The 24,292-nt window shown below is 48.1% G+C and overlaps 1 protein-coding gene across 2 annotated transcripts in view; it reads right to left on the reverse strand.

The window, feature by feature from the left end:
- Positions 1-24,292, reverse strand: part of LTN1 (listerin E3 ubiquitin protein ligase 1) — a 172,767-nt gene that overhangs the window by 145,095 nt on the left and 3,380 nt on the right. For both annotated transcript variants that reach the window (XM_078615544.1, XM_078615545.1), the window contains exons 3-11: positions 24,142-24,240; positions 22,955-23,185; positions 21,929-21,981; positions 20,802-20,979; positions 19,763-19,936; positions 18,713-18,903; positions 16,900-17,113; positions 2,797-2,991; positions 594-846 (exon numbers count right to left, since the gene is read on the reverse strand). In XM_078615544.1, the coding sequence (XP_078471670.1) occupies positions 594-846; positions 2,797-2,991; positions 16,900-17,113; positions 18,713-18,903; positions 19,763-19,936; positions 20,802-20,979; positions 21,929-21,981; positions 22,955-23,185; positions 24,142-24,240 (1,588 nt within the window). The remainder of the gene's footprint in view (positions 1-593; positions 847-2,796; positions 2,992-16,899; positions 17,114-18,712; positions 18,904-19,762; positions 19,937-20,801; positions 20,980-21,928; positions 21,982-22,954; positions 23,186-24,141; positions 24,241-24,292) is intronic.

Consider the following 24,292-nt stretch of genomic DNA (forward strand, 5'->3'; position numbering starts at 1 on the left):
CATGTCGTCATACACCACTCTGCCGGGCAAGTGCCGGGGAATCTCTGCGCTCTTTACTGGGACCTGTTTGACAAGGTCTTACAAAATGAAATGTTAATTTTACTTTTTTATTATTATAGCAGAAGAGCCGTCACATTGCCATGTACCTATGTCGTTTAGGACCTCATGAGCCTCCACTGGACAGCTCTCATCATTACCAACATCGAAGTGTGCTGTGCTTTTTAACGATGTGTGATTGGTTGCTCCTGTGCTGTCATAACAAAAGGTTATTCTGACTTTCTGGTTTTATGACCTGAGGAGGATGCTTGGTGTCATTTAAAACTCTGCGTCGTATCTTGTTACTGAATTTGGTTGTCAGAATCGTTCTTCAATTCACCGGTGAGATGAAACAATAACAATCGGCGTGTTATATGCCTGTACCTCTGACAATTTCACCTGTTTAGCTATATCGGCCGGTGAAGGGTTACGCAACAACCAATTTGGCAACATCATTACGTGGCCTAACCCAAACATCTCATGGCTTGCATCTCCCTTTAAAAAAAAAAATCCTCGAGCGCAATGCTGGAATGCGCACGACGATGCGACGCGCGTACCCGGGGCGTCCGTCGCGCCGGTTTCAATCCGCCCCGCGGTTTCCTCTGCTCCGCCACCGCCACCGCTGCTGCCGTTTCCTGCAGCCTCGGCCCGCTCTACTCCGGGCTCTGGCGCAAAGCGAATGCGTCCCGGCTTCTTGGCGCGACGCGCCGTGACGGCCGAGGGCTGCGCCATGCCCGCGCCGGGCTGGCGGAGGGCGGAGAGGAGAGCGGCGACGCCAAGCAGAGCCCGCTCGGGCTGTGGCGCACCCACCTGTGCACAACAAAGACAAAGATCCCGCACCCCCGTGTAGCCTTAACAGACTGTTGGGGCAAGCGCTGTTAGCGAGCACCTATAAAGGCCAGCAAGGCACACGAGGGGGTCGGTGGCCAGCACCACGCCTTTGTCTCCTTCGTGCGATGTTTATACACCGCACCGGGTACTCATTTGAGGCAGTGTTGACCTAGGGGAGGCCCAGAAACTGTTCAGATAATCATCACAGGTGTTGGCTGTGAGCAGGAATCGAACTCGGGTCCCCGGCTTTGTAGCGCAATGCACTAACAGCGACACTACCTACCGCTCTCCATACACTTGCATGTGTACACACGCACACACACACGCGCACGTGCACGCACACACACACAGGCGTACACGCACACAGGCGTACACACACACACGTGCACACACACACACGCATGCGTACACACGCGCACGTGGCAACGGGGATGCCGCGTTAACGTTGCCAGAATGTTTATTTTAGACGCAGTCTTAGTCAACGGCACTCTGTAGAATATTAGAGATCAATTAAAGCATTCAGTCAGTCGAAATACCAAGATATTTTTGTTCCAAGGTACTACGTAGTAAAGTGTGCTGTAGGACTCAAAGTCAGCCAAACGGTCTGCTCTCTTACCGCTCCGATGGAGGGCCATTGGTCACATATTTATTTTAGAAAATATATTTATTTTCTATCACAAGGCAACGTTGACAAGAAGATTCTTCTCGTGCTTGTTGTGTTTTTTGTTCTCTTCATAATTGCGCAGGTGTCTTTTGAACGTGTTGTCACGCAGAACTGGTGCAATGGAGATATTGATCTGTCCATTTAACGGTCTTTATTAATTTGTACTTTGCTTTACATTTCCCTTTCATACTTTTAACCGATATCATTAACGTCCGTGGAGCATTAAAGGTTAATTTTCCTCCAATTACTGTAATCACATCGGTACTTTGGTAATTATTGATGTAATCTGCGCAGGCTAGTTTATCTTCAACAGCATCATTAGCATCATTTATAAAGAACAAAGGGGAGCCTAGCCATAAAGGGTAAAACTATTTGACAGTTGCCCATCTGAACTATATAAACATGAAATATTACATTGAAAAAAATTAAACGGCAGTATTGATTCCATTTAATTTGTACTACGCTCACTAACAGTAAACCAAAATACCTTCGAGGTAAAAAGAAACTACCGAACAGATTGCAAAAGGTTCGTAATCTCAATTACCAGAGATTAGATTACATGTTGCAATTTGAGCAATTGTAGGAAATTAGTTGCTTGCCGTGTTATCGAAAAACGCTCAAGAAAATATCAAAGCGCTTTCCTGTTCAAACGTGTATATACACAGCAACCCTCCTCTCTCGCTAACAACCCTGGTGTGCACGGATGGAGGTTAAACGCCACATTCTCATGGCAGGGGCAAGTCTTCCTGCAGGACAACCACTGCTAACTTCACAAAAAAAAGTATATTTCATTGGTCTACTCAAGAGAAAGGAAAGACATGTATTCGTTTAAAGCTCTATTTCATGAGAAAAAAAATATGAGCTGCAATTACTGCCTATGAATACGGAGACTTGTATAAATCTCTTTTTGGTTGCTTATATCAGAACTGTGCTCATCCAGCATCCACTGCCTGACAACAGCTAACTCTCGATTTAAAGCTTTCGTGACTGCAGGGATTTTTGCAATTTACAATTGTATTTCATGATGTTTTATTTTTATTATTTTATTATTTCCCTTCTACGTGACTTAACCAAAAGAACCAAGAAGAACAGCTAACTCCTGACATTAGAAGAAGGCCTTTGTCATGTATTCCTTTGGGCAAAGCTCTGAGGGTTATGCATCTCTCAACAACGCGGTGCGTTTCACCGCGATCATTCGCCGCCGTGCGTGCACGCGTGCGTGCATGCTCGCGTGCGTGCTCACGTGCGTGCGTGCGCGAGTTTACCTGTGCCAAACACGTGCTCCCGACGCTTTCCCAGAATGCAGCGAGCAGCTCGCAGTAAGCCTGCCTCTGGTTTGGCGGGAGATCGGGGTCCTCCGATCGCCGCCCCCAATGAGCCAGCAGCTCGGAGAGCTGCGCGAAGACTGGCGACTGCTGCAGCTTTGGGTCCGCAATGGCCAACTCCACCAGGGGTAGCAACTGTTGAGCAACAGCAACAGCACACATGTCACGTACATTTTTTATTGGTAGGAACCCACTGGTTCCACCAGCCACCAGGGGATTACCGTGTCCGTCCGTCGTGCAGGGAGGGGCTGGGTGGGGAGGGGAGGGTGGGGAGAAGCTGGGTGGGGAGGGTGGGGTATGGTGGGGAGGGGAGGGTGGGGAGGGGCTGGGTGGGGAGGGTGGGGAGGAGCTGGGTGGGGAGAAGCTGGGTGGGGAGGGTGGGGCTGGGTGGGGAGGGGCTGGTCACCCCGTGGTGCCCTTATAAAACTCAACGTTTAACCTACTCACGCCGGCTTGTGCCCGCCCTCAGTCGGCCATATTTGCGGAATACACCACGCCGCCGTTGACCCTGGCCATTGACCGAGAAACCCAACGTTCCTACCAGCTCCCTCCGCAGGAATGTGTTTTAATACGGAACCTACATGACATAAGGTGACTGTGTGGCTGTGATGGCTCAGAGTAGGGGCACTGAACTGAGAGGCTGGGTTTGAATCTGGTGACAATCAACTCATAACACTTGAGATCCTAGTTTAAACATGGGCGGCTGGTTGCCTGCAGTCTGACCCAGGACCTCAGCAGTGCCAGTTCAGCACTCTAACCCTCCAAGCCGCCTGGCCACCAAGGCTAACCTGCAGTCTTAACCGGCGAAGAATCTGTAACGTCACCGAACAAACGAGGAGGCTATTGCTGGCCAGTGTCGGCGAAAAGACATGTCAGAACACCGTATGGGGCTTCGCTTGCCAATGAGCCGAACGCAGCTCAACCAACGGACAACCAAATAGAGGGCAAAAATTATTATGGTTACAAAGACGGCGCGTTAAAAAGGCACTCTGGCTTGCATCACTCTCTTCGGTCAATAAAACGAGAGTGCAGCGCGACAATCCAATACGTCAGTTACTCTTAAACTTGATGTTCGAGTGCGGCATATGTGACATCCCAAGAGGGTCATGCCCGGCCTCTGTAATCATATACATTGTGATCGTAAGTCATGCGGAATTTAAGTTTTGTTACTTTGCAGAAATGAAAAGCGATGGAACAAAAAAAAAGACATTGTCGAGCCCTTTGCAGGGTGGTCACGTAGCCTGCAGTTGTTTTATGGGCTGCCCCCCCCCCCCCGCTGACAAGAAATGTAAAATAAAAATCTATTTCGGACCTTTTTAAAGTGGCAGACGCTGAGACACAAATATTTAGCGAATTCTTCTTGAGAGGAATCCGGTGCCGCATCCATTCCGATGGGGCGGCACAGCATAAAAAAAAAACTCCAACTCGCAAAGCAACAGGCTGCATTCCACGGTGAAAGATGAGGTGAAGCGCATTGCGTACTGTATACACGGACAGCGTCGAATTAAAACAACCTGATTGCAGCAGCATAAACAAGACAAAGACACCCCCCGTATAGCCTTAACAGACTGTTGGGGCAAGTGCTGTTAGCGAGCACCCACGATGGCTGGCACAACACACGAGGGGGTTGGTGAAAATTTTTACACACCGCAGCAGGTAGTCATTTGAGTCTGAGTCGACCTCGGGGGAGGTCCAGAACCGGTTCAGATAATCGTCACTGGTGTTGGCTGTGAGAGGGAATCGCATCCGGGTTGCCGGGTTCATAGAGCAACGCGCTAACCGCTACACTACCACTCCCCACACACACGCAAACAAATATATATACACAAATGTGTGCAGGCACAAATGCAAGTATACGCGCTGAGCGTGCACATCTCAACAGCAGTACTATGGGCAAAGACGCATAGATGGTATTCAACTCGGTGTAGAGTGAAAGAAAAAAACCACCACCTCTAAACAATGTAGCACATTTTGGTTTCAGTGTCTCTAATGGTTCCCAGATGTTTAATGTACACAGTGCTGTGGAACGCAGTTAAATACGATGAGGATGTGCAAGCCTCTGCCAAGCTCAGCAGTCCGGGGCGAATGCAGCGCCGACACTCGCAGAAACAACCTCGGTCCTGACTCCGGCCGGAGGTTGAGTGACCAGTGCAAAATCTTGTGTTTCATGTTTTTTATTAAAATATAATTCGGCAAATTGACGCAGAGCCTTAAGACCATTTGTTTTTTGCGCGAGTGTCCTTTTTCCGTACGTTGTTTGACAAATGCCTTCGGGTTTTTTTGTTACGAGCAATTTTGTGCGTGGGAGGAAACCAAAACGCCTGCACCAAACCCACGCATTCAACGGGAGAGCAACCAAACTCCGCACAGAGATTCTGTCAACAACCTACTTGCTGCACTGTCTCACACCGGGACTTCACAAGCAATTCCGTGCATGGGAGAAAACCGGAACGCACAAAACCCACAGGAGAGGCACCATGCGCTTGTAACACGTTTTTTGTGTGTTGTTTAAAACTTACGGGTTTTTTTCCAGCACGCAGTATTATTGTGTTATGATGTGTTTTTTGTGTGTTGTTTAAAACTTACGGGTTTTTTTCCAGCACGCAGTATTATTGCGTTATGATGTGTTTTTTCTTCTCGTCATTTACACATTTTACAAAAGTTACGAACATCAACCTCCGCACAATTTTCATATCCTGCTCTCACAACTTTGGAGGTGCATTCTGCCAAGAGCACCGCCATGGAAAGGACCGATGCATCGCAGGATCGTCAGATGTGGCGGCAGTTTTGGGGCGGGGGGGGGGGGGCTGGGTGGGGGCTTCATCTAGCAGCGGATTGACCATGACTGATGATGACCGCCATAGCGTGCTCTCGTATCTGCCCTGTACTATCATTGCATTACGTTGTGTGTGAGTGACGTTGCAGAAATAGCACCGAAGTGCTAGATAATGGCACACTTCACCATTAGTTTAAAATGTCTTTAGTCCTTAATGAAGCTTCAGACTTGCATTGGACAGAGCAGGACACACAGTCTAGGTACATATCTTGAACATAAGAGGTGGTTGGTATTTGGAATATGTCTATCTCTCTATGTATGTATGTTGAACTTCGTTCGCACAGTACGTAGTCAACCGTGCTAATCGAAGGTGTTCTTTCACATGCGTGCGATAGGAGTTCCTCAAACCCAAGGTGCATTGAGAGAAAAGGTAAAGGTGCAACCCTGCAATTTCTTGCTCAACTCAATGCTGTCATAAGGGCCCCCACTAGAAGGAGCTTTGCAGAGCCTTTCGAGAGGGTATTTGGACAGCAGTGGGATCATTTATGAAACGAGGAGGTGGCGGTGCATTGTAACCAATAGAATTCTAGCGCTTGGCAGGAATTGCTGGTCAAGAGGCAAGAATTGCTGCCACCTGACCGAGGGTTGTGGCTATGCGTTGGGGGCTAGGGCAGCGTACACCGACTGCGTATCCGGCATCCCAGAAACGCCCGAGTCCTCAGCCGTGCTATCAATTCGCCCAAGTCCACAGAGGCGCTTGCTAACGAGACTCACGTGGTGGGACAGTGGGGAAAACCCAAGGAGGAGGGACGACAAGGAGCTTGGCTCTGTCTCTCATTAGCCAGAACGTAACGGGTGAAAAATGACATCGTCGAGCACTTAGAGTTCCCACGTCAATAACGCTAATAATGGGGGGGGGGGGGGGGCAGGTATGCGCATTATCTTGTTTCAAAGGAATTTTTCAGATGGCTACTCCTCGGACCCAACACTGCTGCGGAGCGCAAGAGTCCGCACTCGTCCGCGCGCGCTCGATGCGGGTCGCTTCACCAAGACGGGCAATCGGGGTGGTCGCAAACGCCGAACGCGCTCGCCCACCGAAATGTTGGCGCGGCGGTAACACTCGTGCGTCACAGAGAGAAGGGCCTGAGTTTGAGCTCCAACTCGGGTGCCTTTCTGTGGAGTCTGTATGTTCTCCTCCTGTTCTGAGTGTTGTCCGGTTTGCTTCCATCGCTTAAACAAAACCCGATACAATGCAACTTGTATTGGCCAGTCATCCAACGCCGAATAAATTACTCGACTGGGATTACACTTCAGCAGCAACATCGCCTCCGATTGCGAAAACTTGGCAGGACCCTCTTGAAAAAGTCTCGAGTGAGGAGGCTTCACTGGGTAAACAACGATGAGATTTTTTTTTTAAAGAGAACAGACCCACGAACATCGAGAGGGATCCCAACGTGTTCAAAGTATCATTCGAATCATCAGGACAGAATCCAGCACTGCCCACGCCATGTGGCTGAAATGCGATCCGATTACACCCGAGTGAAACATTGCAAGGAGGCCACGCTTGTTTCCCTTGGCTGCCAGGAGTGACTATATTGAGCACACTGAGCCGAAGTCAAGGGTTCAAACTTCAAACGGCCATCAAATTTGTTGGGACATTAACCGTACCGTACGTGACCTTATCGGGAACGTTTAAAAATGTACAGATGTAAAATGAAGCGCGTTTTCATTCAATAAGGGCGCCGAATCGGGATGCAGCAGCTGTGCAAAATTGCCCCGGACATTATCGCCACCTGAATCTTTGGTTGGGTTGTTTTTTTGTAAGCAGGCGTTCATACCCCGCTTCCCCTGAGCCCCGACCGCCCCCGAAGTCTCACTCATAAAACCATTACGGTCGTAGCGGCAGCGAGCTCGGGGCCACAGTGAATTGGACGCCTCTTGAAAAGCCGAGGCCGGACCACTCCAACTCAAAAAGATGATTCAATATTATTCTTGTAACGGCTCCCCGGAATTTATTTATTTATAAGTTTTTGGAAAACATTACCGTTTTTGTAAATCCGGCCAGGTGGTACTGCGGCGAGCACGCTTGGCTCACAATTGTAAAATTGACTATTAGACCTCTCTCTCTCAAGGATGAATAATAATGTAGTTGTGTTATAGGGAAAGCCACACAGCCTCGAGATTTCAAGCGCATATAAGTACTGCACTGGGTCGTTTGGCCACATCCATGCATCGGTGTTCTACATGTGAGACAGAAACGAAGAATACTCTGGGAAAATACACTCAGGTAAAAGGATTAACACCCACCCAAAGATCCACACAGATGGGTTCACGAACCTACTTTTTATCCTGCCACTTCTCTACACCTCGCAGCAGCGGATATGAGAACATCACAAAGCTGCACGATGCCAGCCTCCGCCCCCCTCACCCTAACCTTTTGGATCACAACCGTGCACAATCACGCTCGGCCGCAATCAGCCTGGCCCACACCATGGTAATGTGGAATTTCCATTGTTATCCAAGGGACGCCACTGTATATAAGCACCGTCATACAGATTCTTAGGTTTTTTCGGTAAAGTCACGTAGGGAAAAATTTTTAATTAATAAAAGTTAAATAAAAATAAAATAAAAATCACGATTTTTCGGAGGCAACACAAGTTTCCGTCTTCAGGTGGAACCGTCACAGCACGATTGCTGTTTCAAGTACTTTTATTAATTTATTTTTTTTACCTACGTGACTTTACCGAAAAAACCTAAGAATATGAATCCTTGCAGTCACAAAAGCTTCAAATCTAGAACTGTCATACAGGTTGCATTCGGTGACAAAATATTCATGTGCAAGGCACTTTGAGAATGGCCAATGACTAAATCCCCAAGAACCAACTCACATGATCCCATCAAACCTCGGAAGCTAAGCTGGGTTGATCCTGGATGATTCTTGGATGGGCAATCGCCACGCATAAAACAGGTGGAGTAGTTGTAGACATTGTGGGCAGCAAAGGGCAGTGTGGTAAAATCCAGTGCTGTTCTGCACTCTACCCCTCACCAACCCGCAACTGACCAGCGTGGTGAAGTATGGTCATATAACCCTGCCTGGTGTCAGAAGGCCCTCATCCAGCAGTGGATTGACAAACAGGCTTTGCATTTACAGATGTACACACTTTGGAGTTTCTGTGGTATTTAAAGGCCGGATAAATGAAAATTCTTATCCAATGTGTCGAGTATATGTAAATTAATGCGTACATTTCTTGCTTTTGATTGTGATGAATGAGTGTAGATTTATTGGCTCATTTAATTACCATTAACCGCTAGCTAGGTGGCCCTCTGGAAGTGCAAATGCCGGCCTTTTGTACAGAAGTTCACCACAAAAACGCTGCCTGTTAAATACGCCAATTATCACAAAAATTCCGAGGTGTTTTTTTATTGCGCGCAATGTGACGAGAAGTAGCTGGAGCAGAGTTTTAGGAATAAAAAAAAACTAGCGCCGACGTTCCAACTTTCCAGTTAATTTCACTGAGACGATGGACAAGGGACTGAGCAACGTGGAAAACAAAACTAAAAGTGGTACAGAAGTTTCACTATTTGTACAAAAATTCCACAGCGTGGACCAAACCCCTCCATCACCCCGATGTTTGCATGGAGTCTGGAACATGTTCCTGCTCTTTGTGCTGTTATCAACATCATCAAACAAATACAAGCGATGACAGAAGACACTGCAATGAGGGTTTTAAATGGCAATAGTTTTCATTGTGTGCTAATAGTACAGCCAAAGGCATGAATACTCCAAAGAGGATGGTCAACTGTAGAAATGGAGTGAATTCAGCTCATACGCAGGTGCTAAGTGGATTGTTGTGTCGCGTGACTGAGAAACAATGTCGGCCTGGAGAGGCTTTTGTCCCACAGTGGATAGACCGTGGATGCTTCTTCTTAAAATGAGTACAGCACAGATCCTGAAAACTATCAAAAACATGAATTTGTAAAAAAAAAATGGCGTAAGCTAAATGTCAGTGTGAATTCTAATTAAAAGATTAACAGAGTGCATGGGATGTGATATACAAGAACCAATTAAAACTCACCAACATCAACATTAATAAAAGTGCCCTACAACAGGGGAAAAACACGTACGTGGATTCATCATGCGATGAGGCTTTGGACCGCATTTGCAGTTTTATTATCCAGCACGTCTCTAACATTGAGTTTTTCTCTGTCTCCTGTCGAACGCCAGCGTCAAAACACGCGTCGATTTCTGGCAGGCGAAACGCGAATAAGACGGGAGAGGATCTTGCGACACAGCCAAACAAATGCCTTGTGGGCAAGCCACGCTCACTCACTCGTTAGCTTGCGTTCACTCCATTCGCGCGCCACGGTGGCGAGATATTAACTACCACGCCTGGTGTACTACAGGAGGTCGTGGGTTCGATCCCAACCCTGCCGCCTGCCGTATACAGTATTTGGAGTCATCTTCTTGGTTCTTTCAGTAAAGTCACGTAGAAGGGAAATAATAAAATAATAAATATAAAACATTTTAAAATAATATATTATGTTTTATTTTTATTATTTTATCATTTCCCTATAATAAAACTAAAACATAATAAAATAATATATAATGTTTAATTATTATTTTATTATTTCCCTTCTACGTGACTTTACCGAAAGAACCAAGAAGATGAATCCCTGCAGTCACGAAAGCTTTAAATCGAGTATTGGGAGTTTGCAAATGTCTCTCCCCATGGTCGTGTGGATTTTTCTCCAGGTCCTCCAGTTTTTCCCTCCGCATTTAGAAACAATCGTTTAGAGTATTTGGCTGCGACTATAAATTTCCACATGATGATAAGCCACTTTCCTTGAGCTATCATTTGTGATAGCCAGGTCGCTTCTGAAAAATAGCTACATAGCTCAGTGTGCCTTTACCTGGTAAATTTTAAAATAAATTAGTTTGGTTTCTTTTCAACGTAAACTGTGCTCCAGCACCTGTGCTCGGAGACGAGCAAAAACTCACGCGAGAGATCGGACACAGGAGACGATGCCTCTCAACGCAGTTGCTGCAACGCCCCCCCCGGCCCCCCCCCCCCGGCCCACCCCCCCCGACCGCGCCCCCTCCCGGGCCATCTGGCACCAAGATTAAAAGTGTCCAGTTGAAACGGGGGACGTATTGTTTTTGGAGAAACATTAGTTTATCTTTTCGCGGTGAAGAAAATATGAAAATGCACGCATGGACACCCGCACGGGAGGCATGTGCACTCACACCCACACCCACACGCGCATCCAACGCTACGATGAATTGGCCGAAAAATACGGCGTTTCAAATGTACGCCATGTAAGCCTGAGAATCCACAAACACCGCACACATGCACGCAAAAGATAAAGATCCCTACGGATAGCCTTAACAGACTGCTGGGGCAAGTGTTGTTAGTGAGCACCAATTAAGGCTGGCATGGAACGGTGAGGGGGTAAAGCCACACTGTTAAATGTACACCACCGAAATGTCCATCCCAGGATGCCTAAGCATTCGCGATAAAGGAATGATACAAATATTACTGTATTTGTTTTGTTTGTACCGGCCTGTTAATAGTGTTCTCGTTTGGTGTAGCCTTGTTCAAACCTTTAATGTAACAAGTGTCACTTTAAATAGCTCACACACGCACGAGTCCATGCATGTGTCGTAAGATTGGAAAAGTCTATTTTAATCGACGAGCCAATTAATCATCATGAACACGAGCATTCCTCTAAAAACGCTAACACTGCTATAACATTGGGCACGAAGGCTCCTATTGCCCTCAATACCGATGCTGCTCTCACAACGAGGAGACGGACGTCCTCCTCTGTAAACTAAACTATTTATTTTAAGCTACAGCTCTTTGTCAGCTACAAATGATAGCTCAACGAAATGTATAGCAGCCAAATACTCGAAACGCGTGTTTCTAAATGTGGAGGGTAAACTGGAGAACCCTGAGAAAAATCCACGCGACCACAGGGAGAATGTGCAAATCCCAAACAAACAGCGGTCATCAAGATCGGGATCGAACCCACAACCTCATGTACACCTGGCGAGGTAGTTAACATCTTCCAGCCACCGTGGCAAACGCGCGAATGTCGCTCGAACGCCACGGACGGCGGAGCGGCGTTCGTAACATTCGTCCGTCCGCCTCTAACCGCTCGGCAGCGCGAGCCCCGGTCGACGCGGCGTCGCGCTCGGATGGTGCACACACTTTAATCCTACGCCGGGCGAATTGAAGGTCAGAAAATATTTGCCGTGGTCGAAAGGAAGCACTAGGATTACAGAGCAAATATGTGTTTTTTTCACCCAAGATCTGATCCTGGCCTGGGGCTTCGCACTTCAGGCCCCACTACCTGTTTTTGCACGGCGTGTGAAGGACATTTTTGTTATTTTATATTAGGGCTTTTCTTTATTCCTGTGCTTGGCTTTCGTGGGAAAAAAAAAATCAAGTGGATCGCCGACGGTTGACTTTGGCACGGGAAGACAGATCGGCTGGAACAGAAGAGCCAAAGACGAAAAAGGGAAAGAGTTGATGGAGAATGAGTGAGCAGTCGAAAGACCTGGTGGAGGGTGTTAATGCACAGATGGCGCAACAACAGCCTCAATAATTCCTACTGAGGTACAAGGTGGACGAGGAAGAAGAGGAAAGTCCATAAATTGGGACCAGAAATTGTTCAAATTCACGCTCGTTGTCATCATTGTGACCAGGGGAACGGCAACCTGAGGCTCCATCTCCACGTGTGGCTCTTTAAGATTGCTTCGTGACGTTATTTATTAAGTGCCACCGTTTCGTATTCAAATGCATTGCAGCTCTTGAAAGAGTTTTTTTTTTAAACCAAATTTCGAAAAAAAATATTTTGGTTGCCAACGCCCGGCCATGATGGATGGGTGTCGCAAAACTGTCGCCATCTCTCACCCTCTTGCAATGCGAAAATCCGTCTGACTGCTACACGTGCTCCGACTTCACCGCTCCAACTTCAAGGCCAACGTCCTCTCGGAAGTGTTCTCTCCTTTAACTGTGACTCCGCCGTTAGTCTCCACCGCCAGCCGTCATTTTTTCGAGCGACGTGTCCTGCCGATACATCCTTCCTTTTCTTCACAGACAACACGGTGTCTCTTAATTGCGCGTCTTCTCTAATCCACGTGTTCCTCTTCCTGTCCCTCTCCATGCGTCTTTGTGCAACTTTCAGCATTTGCTCAATTCTCTTTGTCAATTACCACATATCAGATCCGATGAGCACGGTTGGCTATGTACGATGCGAAAGGAAAAGATTAAGAAGTTACCAGGTTTCAGATCTCTGCCGGGAGGTGTATAAATCAGCACAATATATGGGGGATGGCAGAGCTTGGATAACTGTTGGTAGTGGCAGCTCACCGCCTGGTTGCTGCCATACTGATTGTCTGTGGTTCCTCACGCCTCCCGAGTCATTCTCTCTCCTGTGAACAAGATCTTCATTGCTCATCGGATTCCTCCAGTCTAAATAAAGATTCCGATTCTTCGAGAGTGAGCAAATACCATGCGGCGTGTTACAAGTTGAAATTACCGATTGAAAACATTCCTCTCGGGGCACATTGCTATGTCCAGTTTTGCAAAAGTACTCCAACATGCTCTCATTTTCCTCTTTATTTCATCACTATAATGAGCAAATGGAAATTGGAAATTGTTCTCAAAAGCCCTTCTAGAACCAAAGAATGTTGTGTTTTTGACATTTGGATGTATTTTCTTAATTTAGTTCAATTGTATTGCATTTGGAGTTACATGAATTGTCCATTCCAGTTGGCTATGGGTGGCATGTGTGTGTCTTAGTGTGTCTGTGTAATCTGTGAATCTGCATGTGTGTCTGTATCTGTGAATGTGTGTGTACAGAATTGTGTATATTTGCATCAGTGTCTGTGTGTGTGTGTTTGTGGGTCTGGTTCAAGCATATGCTATAAGTTCACATCTCTCTGCATGTGTGTAGACTTGTTTGTCAGTATGTGTCCTTGTATGTGCATTTGTAAGTGTGCGTTTCGGTCTATATGCCTGTAAGTCAGCCTTAAATGAGTACTGGCACACTGTAAACATCACAACTGGGGAAACAAAAGCAGCCGGGTGTGGTGCTAGCAAAATCAAACTCCAGTGTGCCAATCTGGTCTTCATCACTGCTTGCTAACAAGCATTTTTCCCCAACAGTCTGTATTAGGCTATATGGGGGGGGGGGGGAAATCTTTGTCAGTGGATGTATTTTTAGGTAGAGCGTGTACGTGTGTCTGTACACATGTCTATGACTACCACACCACACACACATTCCTAGAAAGGCTGCTGGTGCACAGCTTAATTATCCAAGCCACAGCCAAGAGGGCAACGAAAATCCCTACCAGAGACACCTACGGCTGCTTGAGCTACCCCAGGTGGTCCCCGGTGCAGGCTCTGACCAGGCCCAACGCTGCTCAGCGTCTGTTTGTCTGCAGAGGTCAGGTTACCGAGGTGGCGGGGCAGCAGAGGCGTTATGTAACCGAGATGCCGGACACCATCGCGGCTCCGACCGCTCTTGTTTAACAATAAGCAGACGTGCCACCATTATCGCACACTTCAATCGCAGCGTCTGCCCTGTAGGGGCTCAGGATAAACTCATCTCGTGCCCAACGCCGTTGCGGGTTATTAGGGGCAAATATGCGTCATTTTGAAGCTCCCTTCTGAATGGGTTGGGTTTCTCCAATTAAAGTGACACGAGCTCATTAATCTACGGATAACGAAACGTGACGAGAGGACAAAATGTACCGGCAGACATGAGCCGGTCGTTGGAATTTGTTGGACGAGACGCAGGTTGGACAAATTAGCGACAGAGCATGCCAAATGGACAGCAAATACGAGAAGTGAGTGGAACTCACGCATGCCGACCTGTGGCGATGCGCACTTGACGAGCAGGTGATGGGAACCAGAGGCAGGCATTGCAATGCACATCACGATGCTGCGACACCCAGGACCGCCCAGAAAGGCGGTCAAAAGGGGCAATTTGACCCCAGGATTTGTGTAAAGGAGAGGGTCCCACAAGGAGCCTGGGAATGGCGGAATAAGGGGGCCCCAAGTAGCATGCTGCCCCAGGCCGCCTCCAGGAACCTCTGGGTAGCCCTGGCGACACCTACATAATATACTTTGGGTGTTGTCATGATGGAAATACACGTAGCGCAGCTTTCTCTCTTATCTCCACATTGAAATAAATATCCATAAAGAGTACGTAAATTTGGAGGGTAATCTATGTACAGAGAAACCACACTGATTTGTCATATCGCGAGTAACGTCTTCTCAACGGGCGAGTGAATATCGGGAAAGCAATGGCTACATGTTGCACGGAGAAGAATGGTCAAGAGACTCGGTCGGTGTGCCGAGATTGGTGGGAGACAAGGAGAGCTTTTGATTTAAAAATAGTTTCCTGTCTTCATTCTCTCTCTTACTTTTGTTGGGTCTCAATCAATAGATCACCCTTGTGAGCCGGCATCACTGTTTCAGTGGGGAAAACGATAATACCCTGTGATCCTGTGAACAATATCAGCAAGACTTTGCACCAAGCAATAATTTGTCAATTTGTCATTGCCAACACTTAGCAATTTTTTGCAATTCAGGCTCCATCAATTAGTGGCTGATATGGGTGAATACGTTGGGTAAAAGGTGAATAAATGGAATTATTATTACTGAGCTTACCGGGTTCATAGCACAGCGTGCAAAGCACTGCTCCACCACTTCCCTAAAGTGGCGAGTGATATCTGAGATGTTATCTTCCTTACCTGGTATGCAGGAGGTCATGGGTTCGATCCCGACCCTGATGACGCCTGCTGTATGTTTGGAGTTTTCATGTTCTGCCCGTGGTTGTATGGATTTTTCTCCAGGTCCTCCGGTTTTTCCCTCCACATGTAGAAACGCGCATTTGGAGTATTTGGCTGCTATAAATGTCCACGGGATAAGCCACTTCGTTGAGCTATCATTTGTCACCAGGACGCTGCTGAAAAATAACTACACAGCTCAATGGGACCTTACCCTGTAGAATTAAAAATAGTTTAGTTTAGTTCTGAACATCCCCACCCCCCACCCCTTCACCAATCCGCAATGGCGTGGTGATGCACGATCAACCTGCACGGCCGACAAGGCGTGGGGAGGTCTCTTTCATCGAGCAGTGAATTGCCGAAGGTGTGTGAATTATGACTATCATTCAAACAATGTTGTTCTTACAGCGGGCTGTGCTGGGGGGCTCCGGCAGAAGGGCTGTGTCACTGACGCTGCTGAAGGTGCACGGAGCAACGCCGCCCCCTGGCGTCAAAACCACCGCCGCGATGCGTCGATTCGAACGCCAACAACACACGGCGCCGTACCGTGTAATTTGGTGCGCGTGACAATAGATTTTACGCTCAGTTCACTAAACGTTTACGTCAGTATTTTCCTCCAGGGTAAATGTTTTGTTGAGGTCAGACAGCACGGTACTCACGGTCGGTCGGAATGAATGAGACAGAACGAGACCGGCAGTGTCAATAAAATAAAAAAAACATACAAGACAGAAGGTGGCACAAGTGATAGGGTCGGTAAACACCAGAGAGCCGGGTAGATGGGCACTGTAATATTATGCAACGATTTTATCAATCCACTTCTGGATGAAGAGTATGGGGGATTGTTATACCATATTGCACCACGCTCACAAATGCAATCTGAAGGAAGAAACTAAGGACTGGGTCAGATATGACTCGTCACTGTTGTTAGCAGTGGCTGGGAATCTAACTCAAGCGACTGAGTTCACAGTACAATGCGAGAACCACTGCGCCACCGCTCCACCGAGCCAGGTAAGCATCACCTTGCTAACAACGAAGCATCGCTCATGAATTGTCTCCCACCTGGTTAAGGATGGCTGGATCAAAGCTATTCAACCAGACGCATCAACACAGGGATAGCCCCATGCGTTTGCGCCATGGTGGTGAGTTGTTATCACCCTCGCCTGGTATACAGGAGGTTGTTGGTTCAATCCCGACACCTGCATATTTGGAGTTTGCATGTCCTCCCAGGGGTCGTGTGGATTTTTCTCCAAGGTCCTATGGTTTATTCCTCCACATTTAGAAACAACATCATGCGTTTAGATAATTTGGATGCTTTAAATATGCCTGTGATAAGCCACTTCGTTGAGCATTCATTTGTGGCCAGGTCGCTTCTGAAAAAGAGCTAATAACTCAGTGTGCTTCACCCGATTAAATATAAATAGCTTGCGTTTTTTTACTTCCGTTAGCGTCGCCACGTGTCTGGACGCACCTGCTCGCACAGAAGGGCCTTGCGCAGGGCAGCACCTCCACCACCTCCACCTGCCTCTCCCTCCACCTCCGCCACCTCCCCCTCCTCCCCCTCCTCCTCGCCGCTCTCTCCGTCGCTCACGCTCTCGTGCACCGCCAGACGGAAGCAATCGGTGAAAGCCCTCACGATGGCGGCTCGCTCCGAGGGGCTGCTCTGCACTGTGTCGCTGCCCAGGCTGCAACACAAGCGTGCGTTCCGCAATCACAACGCTCATCATCAGCTGCATCATTGTGTAGGTCCAAGTGCAGTGCCTTTTGTCAATCCACTGCTAGACAAGGGTCTCCCCACATCGTGCTGGCACTTAAAAGTCTCGGCCTTATACTGGTAGGAACCTCCTGGTTACACCAGCCCACAGGGGATTATTGTGTCCGTCGTGCAGGGAGGGGCTGGGTGGGGAGGGAGGGGCTGGGTGGGGAGGAGAGGGTGGGAAGGGGCTGGGTGGGGAGGGTGGGGAGGGGCTGGGTGGGGTGGGTGGGGAGGGGCTGGGTGGAGAGGGTGGGGAGGGGCTGGGTGGGGTGGGAGGGGTGGGGCTGGGTGGGGAGGGACTGGTCACCCCGTGGTGCCCTTATAAAACTCAACGTTTAACCTACTTACAAATATGCCCGCCCTCACAGTCGGGCATATTTGCGGAATACACCACGACCCTGGCCATTGACCGAGCAACCCTACGTTCCTACCAGCTCCCTCCGCAGGAATGTGTTCTACGAGAACTGTTTGTTTTCTTTTGTGTGCCTTCCTTTAACACCACTTTATAGCCCTGTGCTATAATATCCTTCGAGTTTCTGGATTGCACGCTGTTGCACTTTAATTGAATGCCTAACCGAACATGCGTGCACTTCATTGGTTTATTGGCCTTGCACGCATTGTGTTAATGCCTTTAAACGATGAGATGAAAATTGTATTCACATTACCCAGGCTTCCTAAAAATAAACCTTTGGTTGAAATTAACTCTTGTCTGCTTATAAAGTATATATGTGTGTAGGTGTCATATTTTCGTGAGGAAATTGGTCATTGCAGGTAGTGCAACGTTATATCTGGGCATCGTGACATCATAACTTATGAAGATATGATCACTAACCTTGAGATCTTGACTCCAGGTCTCTCACCCCTCTCTTGTTTATCTCAGTTTTATCTCACTAATCTATGTCTGTTCCACAGCTCCCAAGTCTTCTTCAGCTCTCTTCAACCTCAATAATCCTGACCTCCTTGTCTCGGTGAGCCATATCTCTCAGCGGGTCACGGCTTGGGCAGATCAGTCCAATTGCGTTTGTGGGCCACATTTTACCAGCTCAATAACCCTGAATTATCTAATCGAATCACAACCCCAAAATAACAACGAATCACAAAGAATCACAGCAGAGAAAAAAACAATCATGACGTGCACGCTGTCAGCACCGTACCCTCTCTCCTCCCATTTACCCCTTCCCCACATCCCTCCCTCCTTCCCTCCATTCCTCACTTCCGCTCTACTTTACCTCCCTCACTCCCTCCCTTACTACCTCTCGCTTTCCCTACCTCCCTCCCCTTACCTCCCTCCCCCTATACCTCCCTCCCCTCATGCCTCCTTCCCCCTCCCTTACATCCCTGTCTCCCTTACCTCCCTCCATGACTCACTCCTTTGCTACCTACCTTCCTACCCTCCATGCCTCCTTCCTTCCATTCCTCCCTCCATCGCTCCATCCTTCCCTCTCTTTCTCCACGCCTCCCTCCAAGCCTCCTTTCTTTCATCCATCTCTCCCTGCCCGCCTCTTCCCCCCACCCCCACAGGCCTCACCCCTGGCGCAGGCTGCAGAAGAGCACCGGGTAGAAGAGGGCGCGGGGCCCCGTGACGGCGGGCGGCATGAGGCCCAGCAGGGGCAGCAGGTGCGGGTGCACGACGGCGGCGAGGCCTCTTCCGCCCTCCCGCAGCACGGCCCAGAGGCGCGGCAGCACGCCCTTGCGCACGCTCACGTGCGTCCAGCAGTCCTGTGCCGCACGAGAGAGAGAAGGGGGGGGGGCGTCAGAACGAATCGTCCTCAAGGTGTTTGACGAGGTTTCAAACGCAAACGTCGTAACCCCCGTTGCTATACATTCAGGTCGTGGGAATGTTCTCTGCGACTTACGGGCTGAGCTCAATCGATAATAGTCGCCGCGTTAAACGCTTGTACGCGTGGTGGTTTAATCTGTGTGGCCGTGGCGGGTGGTGGAGGGTCTTAATGGTATAATTTGGTCAAACCGTCACCTGGCCTAACCCATAAATCAACCATGAACCATAGTCACATAATCTTCCAAAGCCATACAATGAGATGACATCACATGATGCCTGAGCTGTGATGTCATGAAGCCCACAGAAGCAGAACTTCTCTGTTGATTTCAGGTAATAAAAGCACCAAATCAAATACGTACAGCAGGCAGTAAATATTTAGTCCTGCAGACGCGGACACAGGTCAATTAATGTATATGACAGCATTCCCTCGTCGTGTTATTCAAATCACTATCCGCAATTTTGGCTATCCGTGAATCGCATCTGGAGCTCTACATGACTGCATCGAGAGAGAGATGAGAGAGATTTACTTTGTTTATAACAACACTTTTTTTTATTTGTCTTATTGTAATTTTCATGTATTAAATAGCTTATTTATGTCTTTATTTAAAGTTTTCATAGGCCAATATCATCATCCGCGAAATTCCCTATTCACAAGCATCTCCGGAGCGTACCCCTCGCGAATAACGACAGAATAAGTTTACGAGAGTTATCTTGAGCCCATTTCACAGACGGACGGAAACACAAGGCAGGCGGACGAGGGCTCGTGCGTTAAGAAGCGGGGAGAGTGGGTAGCGGAACCTCGATGGTGGATGCGGCGAGCAGGGCGGCCTCCCAGAGCGGCGCACACGCCACGGGGTCCGTCTCGTCCAGCGCAAGCAGCACGGTGGGGCACAGCCGCCTCGCCTCCCCGCGCGCCAGCTCGGGTTCCGCGCGGCACAGCGCCGACAGGGCCTCGTACAGCGCCGCTCGCACCTGCGGAGTTGCCCGCGCGGGGAAGGAGGAAGAGGAGCAGAGGACGAGCAGCGTCAGTCCCGATTGGCAATCACCCGCTATCTATTATATTCTGATGTATCTATTTTTATTTTTAAGTTTAGTCCACTGAGTTATACAGCTCTTTTAATAATCGACCTGGCCACAAATGAAAGCTCAAAAACATTGAGCTGTCATTTGTGGAAATGTAAAGCAGCCAAATACTCTAAAAGCATGTTTCTAAATGTGTAGGGAAAAACTGGACTTCCGGTGGAATTACCATGCGACCATGGGGAAAGGCACATGTCAACTCCAAATATGCAGCAGGCATCAGGGCCAAGATCGAACCCACGACCTCCTGTATACCAGGCGAGGCAGTTAACATCTCGCCACCGTGGCGCCCAATCGTGCGGCGACCATCACTGATGGCATTGCGTGCTGTGATGAGCCCAACTCACTGCCCTGTGATGTGGACAGGAGATGGCAGTCAAGCAAATAGGTTGATGACCTGCCCGTATGGATTTGAGTTGTATCCTGTTACGTACAAAGATGACCGCAAGGTAATATCGTCGCTTGTGAAACCAAGAATAAATTGACAAACAATCCCGAAGCAGAGACTCTCCTTAAAGACTTAAGTCATGGGACTCTATGATACCATCCTGGACAAAGACCGAGCTCACGATCAATTGAGCGGTGGTGCAGTGGGGTTCAGACCCTGCACCATGAACCCAGCAACTGGAGCTCGATTGCTGACAATGGCTAACATCATCGGCGTATCATCTTCCAGACTTACTAAGTCGTAGAGGCTGCCGAATTCGAAACGGCTTTTGCCATCCCGACATCCTACGTGCCCACGTCACGGGCTTACCTGTGGGGCGCTGTGCTTGCTGTACTTCCACAGCTTGGGCTGGGCGAGCAGGGCGGCCAGGCGATCCGAGAGTGTGGCACGCTCGCCGGGGGGCAGCAGCGACAGCAGCCGCTTGAGAGCGAGCAGCGAGGAGGTGACCACGCGGATGTGACGCGCCTCCTTCTCGTCCGTGCTCACCCTGAGCAGCACGCATGCACACAAGAGAATGCCCCCTGGATTAGCCTTGAACAGACTGTTGGGAAACGTGCTTTTAGTGAGCACCTGTCAAGGTTCAGAAGGCACACCAGAGGGTGGGTGGCCAACACCACTCCTGGCCAACTTTGTCTCCCCGGTGCTGATGTTCACACAAGGTGTTGGCCTAGGGGAGGGCCAGGACTAGTTCATACACTCGCCACTATTATTGGTCGCAAGCAGGAATTAAATTCATGTCGACGGGTTTGTGGTCGGTGCAGTGCGCTAACCACAACACTACTGCTGCCCATACACGGCACAAGTGTCACGACACGCAAAGCCTCGCCTCCTAATTGCTCTGAACAATACAACTACCGTGAACACTACGGCGGAGGTTTTCACGTTTGTGCTGTATGGCTCTCTGATGTGCCTCCAAAATTGCGTCGGTTATTTGTTGTTTTGTATATTACCTATGTTCAACTTTTGTTCCATTTTCCTTGTCAGTGCTGAGATTTCTCGTGCCAAAGCGGGTAATATGCAACGATTGGAAAGTTCTTCTTCAGACACAAAAGGTAAGTTTATTTCACAAAGCAATGTGCGATTGTGAGGGAAGGCAGCGGCTTGGAGTGTCCTTTATCCAGCAGATCATGGTTGATGAGGATACTATGACTTATGACTCTAATCGACACCTGGCCAAGGCTCACATTAGTCGTGTGCTATATCTGAACTGGTATTGGACCCCCTCTTCCAAATGTACACTGACGAGCATGGTGAAGTATGGTCAAATAAATACATTTTAAAAAAATACGTACATTTAATTCACAAATATATAAACGCACGATATGCCTACATATGTACATATATACATAAAGAAAACAAGAGCATTCTGTCTGTTAAAAGTAGTATTCATGAAGAGTATAATCACATTCATGAATATGCAAAAGGTGAACACTCACTGTGGGTCGCTTAACGTGTCCGGAGTTAGCTTGAAAAGATTGTCTTGGAGGTGCTGCAAGTAAAAAAAACAAAAATAACAGTCAAACAACGCTAACAATTACACAATCGAATAAACCATAGTTACAAGAGTGGTCGTAATGCCATTGTTTCTTATTGTTGAATTCTGCATATCCGTGAAAATTTTGCCTATTCGAAGTTAGTTTACAGGTGGCTACCACTGTCCTTATTTTTTAAAAAATGTACCACCGTTTAAACCCAGTATCTTTTGCTCTGCGACGAAACAGGTCTTGTAGGCTTCATGCAAAAAAGACACATCCCAATCCCAAGGCTTAAATGGAAGGTCAACGATTCTGACGGGCCCATTATGGAGTTACACCCAGCAGCAAGACTACAACTCAGGATCTCAGCAATTGATTGACACAGCCATTATGAGTCCCCATGAGAGAGTGGGACTGCAATCCAGGGCTTGAACCTCACATATCAGCAGTGCTGGCTCAATCACTTTGACACAGCCGTTATGAGCCTCAGCACTATGGGGCAAATGAGAGAAGGCTATGATGAGAGAAGGCTATGATGAGAGAGACACGACGACACCAGGGCTTGAAACCAAGATCTCAGCCAAGCTGGCTCAGTGGCTTCGCAGTATCTAAATTGAATGTCAATTAATTACTTTGTAATTTGTGAATGGTATTTAAATTACACACCTCAAAAACATTTCCAATTTGTATGTAATATATGCAAAACGTGGTTGCATACTCTTTGGTTCTTTCAGTAAAGTCACGTAGGTGAAAAAATAAAAATAAATAACGAAAAAAACCCGACGTGGTTGATTGCTAATTTGTATCCACTTTACATTTAATGTAATTTGGATGAATTTCCCCCCCATCTCTGTCCGGCAGACGAACATAGCCACCGCGAGCCCTCAGCCATCTCCGCCGAACAATAAAACTATAAACGTCCCGGAGCGAGCGACCACCGGGACGCGGCCACATCACCACCACCACCACCTCCGCCCCACCACGTACGCTCAGGATCTCGTCCTTGCAGAAGGCGAGAGCCTCAGGCTGCTTGGCAGGCGGGAAGGCGGCGCTAAACGCGGCGCGCGCGGCGGAGGCGGCGGGAGCATGGCCGTCGCACTGCGCCACCAGCCAGGTCCCCATCACGGCCTTGAGGTGCGGAGCGAGGGCACGGCGCACGCGCGACGCCAGCTGCTGCATCGCCACCTGGGCCGCCTCGCGCACGCGCCGGTCCAGGTCCTGCGAGTGCCAGACAAAAAAATTGGCAATTTATCCACGCCCGTCAGTGACCGAGAGAGTGGTCAAATCGGTCCCGGCAAGTGCCATAAACTCAAGGTCATCGATTCGACCATCGCTGAATGGGCGGCTGGTCTATTGGCCTCAGCCCAATGCCGGAGACAAAAAAAAAGAGGTAATTTGGTCGTCCGTCAGTGAAGTAAGACAACTGTGCCAACAACATTCATTAATTCACGCATCACCCACAAACAGTGACATCGAGGTGTTGACCATAGGATGTGGGACAGCAAGTGTACGGTGCTTTTTCTGCAAAATTTTGCTGTCTTTTCTTAGATTTTCTGTTTGCACATAGTCACTTTAAGATGTTTTCTTGTTCATGTTTGTTGCGGTTGCACCCAATTCAAGAGGCGAATGGCTCACAGGGCTATACCTAATAAATGAAACTTGAAATTTGATGTAGGTTGCCAATCAGTCTGTGTAGCGTGTGAGTGTTATCCCCTTGTGTGAGATTTTTTTACAGACATTCTGGTTTCATGCCATCCTGAAAAACGGCCAAAAAAGATCTGACAAAAACATCCCAAGCAGAACTATTCTAAAAAGTGGTCTTGAGATTCACTTGAGGCATTCTTTGGTACGTTAAAAAATACTATTTTTATAGTTGTATGCAGAGTAAAACAAATTTATAGCCTTTTTTAAAATTCCACTGCTTCCCAAGCCATTAGGTTGTGGGGGTTATTCATCATAATTCACCAAGCTGGTCAGTACGGGTTTGTAAAGGCAGATCGTAGATTAGATATTGGAACACAGTATCATGTATTTTGCTGCATTGCTCTTAGCTAACAACGTAGCCCTGCAGCAACCCACAATTCAACACCAAAAGCACTACAGTTTCACAGCATGAAAAACACCCACTAATACAAAGAGCAAATTCGGTTTACTAAACAACGGGACAGTTTTACCGTGGAGATTTTGTTGTAGAGGCGAGGCCAGTAAGGCAGGATGGCTTTAACGACATCAACATCTTTCTCCTTGCACATTGCTCCAAACTCCTGCATGGCCTGAACAAACAAACAAAAACAAACACTCCTTCACTTACGGCACTCAAGTCAA

The sequence above is a fragment of the Lampetra planeri genome, chromosome 47, assembly GCF_965212315.1.
Source record: "Lampetra planeri chromosome 47, kcLamPlan1.2.h2, whole genome shotgun sequence".
Classification (NCBI taxonomy): Eukaryota; Metazoa; Chordata; class Hyperoartia; order Petromyzontiformes; family Petromyzontidae; genus Lampetra; species Lampetra planeri.